At 39.2% G+C, this 6,558-nt stretch overlaps 1 protein-coding gene across 1 annotated transcript in view; it reads left to right on the forward strand.

The window, feature by feature from the left end:
* Positions 1–3,814: 3,814 nt before the first annotated feature.
* The window catches only part of clpb (caseinolytic mitochondrial matrix peptidase chaperone subunit B), a 46,652-nt gene continuing 43,908 nt past the window's right edge, over positions 3,815–6,558 (forward strand). The window contains exons 1-2 of the mRNA XM_047392215.1: positions 3,815–4,808; positions 5,000–5,051. Of these exons, the coding sequence (XP_047248171.1) occupies positions 4,352–4,808; positions 5,000–5,051 (509 nt within the window). The 5' untranslated portion in view covers positions 3,815–4,351. The remainder of the gene's footprint in view (positions 4,809–4,999; positions 5,052–6,558) is intronic.

Below are 6,558 nucleotides of genomic sequence, written 5' to 3' on the forward strand. Positions count from 1 at the left end.
TGAATTATTTTGGGCTTAACTACATATCCTTTCTAGCAAATGAATGCCATGGGATCCCCCAGAGTGAGCTGGAGGACTGGCTAGGCTTTCCTCTTTGAACTGATATCTCTGCGGCCCGATCTCCAAAAATTGGTGCACACTGAATGGAAGAATATAGAGAAGAAACTACAGCATGAGAGTTTTTAGTGATTCTCTAAAATCTCTGACATTCATCTCTGCTAAGTAGATGTCAGAAGAATTTTCTAAACTAGTTATAAGTTTTAGGCTTTTGACTTTTTCATGTGAAGCTAAAAGTTAGCCATGGAGTAAGCACCTACCCTTTTTCTAAATTGACTCTACACTCAATTTCTTTGACAAAAAAAGAAAAAAAAAAAAACATAGAAAGAATTTGGTTTGGACTGGATAAAGCAAGCTAACAATCAGCCTTTGCCCTAACCTACATCTTCTTGAAAAACGTTCGGCTATGATTAAAACCTTTGTCCTAATTACATCACAATGGCCTAAATACTTGTTTTACAGCATCCAGCATCAACACAAGCTGTGACCCTCAGGAAAAAAAAAAAAATTGGTTTGAATGTTCAAGAGCAACTCCAGCACCACCAAGACTCAAGCCTGTCATAGACTTGAACATCCTGGAACATTAGTGTTACTGTCCACATTGAAGCCATTTTGGACTCAGAGAGTGTTGATCAAGAAAGAACCTCCTGTTCCAAGATCAACAGTTCAAGGTTGGCTAAAATGTGCTTTTGACAAATGGACAAGCCAAATCTCTTCTGGAGGAAAACTTTATTGACTTATGAGACAAAGTTCGAGCTGTTTGGCCCTCGATGACAAGACGATTCTTTGAAAGAGCAAGAGTGAAGCTTTTAAACCAAGGCTCACTGTTCCAACTGTCAAGCATGGTGGTGATAACATCATGCTGAGGGTCTGTTTTAGTGCCAGTGGAACTGATGCACTGCACAAAGTGAGTGGAGTAATAAATGAGGAGGATTATCTCTGAATTATTTAGCTTCAACTCATTCAGCAGCTAGCTTGATGAAATTTGGACATCACTGGGTGTACCAGTAAGGTAATCCTACCAAACACACATCAAAACTGGTTTTGGAATGGAAGAAACAGGCTAACACCAAGCTTCTGGATTGGCCAAAACTTCGAACCTACCTGAAAATTTATGGACTGAGCTTAAAAGCAGGGTCTGAGCCAGAAAACCAACTAATTTAAATAACTCTGCCAACTCTGCTAAGAAGAGTGGTCAAATATCCAGCCAGTGTGCCAGGGCCTTGTTGATGGCTGTAGCAAGCTCCATTGCTTTGTAAAGAATACAAAAAACTGTGTGACATAGACCTTTAAAATCTCAGGCTGCTCTCTTCTGGAACTAGCTGCCAGTTTGGGTTTTAATAGATATCCACTGTGCTTTAAAAATTTGAATTAAAACTGAAAATGAAAAAAGAAAATGTGTGAAATCATCACTTTCATGCTATAAAGTTTACAATTTCCTCAATACTTTTACAGCTTTGTGAAAATTGTGTAAAATCACAGCAACACTTATATAATATCAAGGAACTTTTCATGGTAGACTTACACAGATGTAATAATGACCATTAACTACACCGGCCGACTGTCCAGATAAGCTTTTTCTAGGGACACATGGTTTTGGCTCTCAGGGATGGCCTCTTTACAGAAGCTGATGTAGTAGGTAGTGGGAATGTCACAACAGATGTGTTGCTGGAGGAAATGAATGGCATGTATCCGTGACAGCAAACCCACACTAACACATCTGAAAGGTGCCAGAAGATTTATGCTGGCAGAGTATGTTATTCCCGATGATTCATATGTGCCGAGGGACGGTAGGTCTACTGCCAACACACAATCTAAAACATTATAACTAACTAACACCTCTTGTGATTTTTTTCCTTCTAAAAAGCAGTGTGGCTTATATTCTACTTGCCTGTGGAGAGTGAGATAGTCAACCACAAACCATTGCCTTACTTTTTGTGCTAAGTTTAGAAAATGTCCACCAAATTGAGGGTATCTGAAAAAAATCTCTTCATGACCTGCTTCTGATTAACTGTATCTGTCTAGTACTTTTATGGTAAATTAGTGCAATTTTATCCAAAGCAGAATTATCTCTGCTACAGGAAACAATAACATCAGACTAAGTAAGCACATTGATGTCATTAATCTCAGGCTGATCATATTAGGAAGTGCCAAAGATATGCTGTATTTCCACTCACATTTGAGCTCTAGCTCAGCCATCTTGTATACAGTAGTGTGATTCATATTTCTCATAAGACAAAATTCCATAAAAGCTAAAAGAATTTGTCAATTTGACTATTTTAATAAATATAATTTTTGATGTACAAGGTTTACATATTTTGTAATTGATCCATAAATATAATTTCACTAGATACCGATTTACTTAAACTACAATTATTATTATTTTGGGTTCAGATGGGAACAACATTTCCTGTCATTTTTAGTCTTAATCTGAAGTCTACACTTAATGTTTTGCCAACCTTGTTTTAAATACCTTAACAGTTGTGACCAGGCGCCATCTGGTGGCGTTAATGCTTAATGTCCACAAAACCTCACTTTTTCAGGATGCCGCAGTCTCACCAGGTGATTAAAGTGAGTCCAAGAAAACAAAAGTACCCTGTCTGTGGTGTCCTAAATGAATGCAATAGGACGCACACATGATGCAATGGTTTGAAAAGGAACAATGAAAGGATCTGCTGATGTAGCGAATTAATTGTAGTAGTTAACTGGTTTTTCTGAGGCTAAATCCCATTTATTAATGTTAGCCCCTACCCCTAACTATCCTGGTCCACCTTTGCATTGTTACTTAATCCAAGTAGTGGATAAAATATCCAATTGAGAATTTACACTAATGCATCATCAGATAATTTTTCAATTGTCCCCATTACATAAACATTCATGACTTAATATGCCCATGTGTCATGCTAATCCTGCACCATACATTATTTTTATGCTTGGTACTGAAGAACTAAAATATTAATCTTTGAAATGCATTTAATTTTTACACATTGTACTTTCAGCATGCAGGTGCATCTCAATAGACTAGACTATCATTATGGTGATGAGGTATTAAGGAAGCCCAGGTTCCTTTAAAAGCATCCTTCAGCCCATCTGTATTGCTAGATCCAGTGTCTTATCTTCCTATTGACAATTTGATGTTGCAATCCCATGAGGCTTAAGTCAGGTGGGTTTACTGGCCAATCAAGCACAGTGATACCATGGCCATTAAAGCAGGTATTGGCACTTTTGGTAGTGTGGCCAGGTGCCAAATCCTGCCCCTGAGCAACAGTGCAGTCAGTCCTTTTTCTCCTTAGCCAAAGTCAGACATTTCTGATGTCTCTGGTTCAAAGGTGGCCTGACCCTTGAAATGCAACAGTTATAGCCCTTGTCCTGGATTATGTTTAAATTTGTGATTGTATTTGGAACCCCTTAGTTTTCAAAAGCTCCGATTTAGAAAGCTGTGCCTCTAACCCTTCTCCTTGTTCACAAAAATGAATCCATTCAGAAAGGGTTGAGGGCTAATAATGAAGGTTGGGGGATGAACATTTTTACTGATAAACTCAAGACTAACTCAACTCTTGGTGGTTGTTTTCAAATGTAGGGTCTTTTTGTTGACTATCAATAGGCCGACTGGACCAGTTATACCACATTTATACCACCAGTTATAAACATTGGTATACATCCTGGGTCATTTAATCATTGGTTGTCCCTTTATTTTTGTGTTCCACCTGTCTCCACAGATCACAGAAAATGCTCTTTTAAAGACTGCCATAGAAATATTGTGTGTAAATTTATTTTTTTTTCCATTTTAATGAGTCCATTAAATAAAGTCCCGCTCATAGATAACAAATATAAATGATTGTGGTAAATATTTAACCCCTTAAATGTCAGCTTTAGCAGTTAAAGTGTCACATAAGTTGATTTTCATTTCCCATTCCGTAAATACAATAAAGATCTATCCAATCAAATAAATTTCACTCCAAAATACACAGTTCGTTAAAAATTTTAAAACAGTCAAAGTAGGGCAAACATCAATATAAAATTTCAGCGACCCAGCAGGCTGAGGTAATACAACCGGTTCGTTGGTTTTTTTTCTGGTAGAACTCCATTACCCAGGATGCACCACACCTTCCAGTGACGTCTAGGCTAATATGAGGTGAAACGGTTATTTTCAGCTAACTACCTGACTAAGAACGGTGGCAGCTACACCTGAACCAACGCGGTGCTTTACAGTTACAGAGTCTCAAACTCATCAAGAATAGCTCTTCCACGGAGGGTTTGATCCACCTCACAGTTTGTTTGTGAGTTTATCGCCATGTTATCTTCCATTCCCACCAGGCTGCTGACGCGAAGGTCGCGCAGCCTGTCACCTTGCGGTCGCGTGCTCCAGACCAGCGCGAGCGGAGCCGCGGGTCAAACCTTTCTCGAAACACCGGGACAGACCAACCGCAACCCCATCGTATCCACGTCCCGGGTCTCCAGGAGGGGGATTTTGTCTGAAGAGACCGCTGTTACCAGCGTGAACGCATCTGTGCAATACCACCACCTCGCCCCAAGATGGCTGTCGAACCTGGAGAACCGCCGTAGCTCCTGGGCGGCTCTGGCCAGCAGAGGGCGCCAAAATAACCAGTACTGGGAGGACAGCAGGCAGACCGGTGGGAGCGAGAACCGGGGTACAGGTGGAGGTGCCAGCCGAGCTGGACTGGCCTCTGCTGGTGTGCTGTCAGCCGCAGCGGTGGCCTTTTGTCTGAGAAAAGACTCCGATAACAAAGGTACACACACTGTTATTATTACTGTAGTTTTGCAAAAACGACATAAAGCAACGAAATGGTAAAAACAAATCTACGAAATACACACAAGTAGATTGAAGAGTTTTAAAATACCGTTGAGATAAAATAAGCTGCAATAACTGACCATACACGCAGTTTTCTATTGTGTACTAATGTGTTTTTGAATTGACAAGGTGATGCTCTTCTGGAGGCAGCAAGAACCAACAATGCACAGGACGTGTCGAGGTACAACACAGGTCCACACACACACACACACACACACACACTCTCACATGCTTTATCATTCAGCCATAACAAATCACCGGCATTGTTTCAACTATTAGTAGCCAAAAATACAAACTTCTCTCAAGATCTTAGAAAACTTTGGGGGGAGTTTTCTAAACAATTGTCTTTCCTAAATTGGTATGTTGTAAAGGCCATTGTATTATGGTTTAAATCTTGGAAAAAGTCTTAGTGACAGCATCATTCATGCGTTGAAAACACGGGTCACACAAACACTCAGATGTTTCATGTGATTTAATGTTTGACCATTAGAAAGTATTAGCATTAATTCGGCCGTTGGTAGAAAAATAGGGGTTAAATTTGAAAGCTAAATTTAAAAAAAGAAGCACATCATTATATTTTAAAAATGTTTTGTGTCAGCTGTATTAAATACTGACTGAATAAATAAAAATTGTACTCTTTCTCACACATTGATAAACTTTGTTGTGCATATTTGCATCTCTTTCTTGGAAACCTGTGTTTGCTTTCTGCGTACATCAAACCCACCATTAAAAATGTTTTTGTCACTTTCACCTTCAAAGGTTCTATAGAAATAAATAGCATTTACTCCTTTTTAGGGAAAGTGTAATCAACAGCACATAGTTACATTCTGACGTTATTTTATGCTAGCAAAATGATTTGCAGTTTCATAAGGATAATCAAACATATTTAACTTGAATTTTGAGCACTTTCATTAGATGTACTCTTTACAGTGCAACGTGTTTGCCACACTCAGCCTGTATGGTCATAAATTAAATGTTGTATGGACATTTCCAGAACAGTCAGGGTCAACTGCTATTGTGAAAGCCAATTCTTTTCTCTCCTGCAGCAGCAGATGTATCATAAACCACCGGGTGGCAGAGTAGGACCATCTTTGTCTGCAGCATATTTGCTAAAGATGAATCTCAAACTTTAGGATGTTTTCCCCTTACTTCGTCGAAAAGGGGTGGGTGATAATGCATGTGTTTAAAGGTCGGTGATCATTATGAGAATGTTTTTGTAGATCTTAGATTTATTTTGCTGATAGTTTTTATTGCAGAAAATTACTTTGAAATACTTATTCAGTTGTCATATACAAGCCAACAATTAGAATGAATGGACCTTTTCAATGCAATTGTTATTGACGTTAGTCTAATTTCCTGTCATTTACTGTCACATAAGGATACTGTGTACAATTGTTGTAGAGCTGACTGTGTGTGTTCTGGGCGTTGGTATCTAAATCCACATATCTGAGTGTGTGTATATGGGTGTCTCCACTTTCAAGCTTGGGTTACCTTTCCACATGTGGCAGATGGTGTAGGTGAGAGTGCAGGGAGTCAGCCAATCAACAGGTCACAGATGTGTTAAGTGCTTTGGTTGAGTGTCAGGGTGTGTCTGCCGAGAGGGACTCTGTAAAGGTGAGGTTGGCTTTTTGAAAAGGGTTCATGAAATCCATCACTACAACTGCTTAACTTCCCAATTTTAAAAAATA

Source organism: Girardinichthys multiradiatus, chromosome 18 (assembly GCF_021462225.1).
Source record: "Girardinichthys multiradiatus isolate DD_20200921_A chromosome 18, DD_fGirMul_XY1, whole genome shotgun sequence".
Lineage (NCBI taxonomy): Eukaryota > Metazoa > Chordata > Actinopteri > Cyprinodontiformes > Goodeidae > Girardinichthys > Girardinichthys multiradiatus.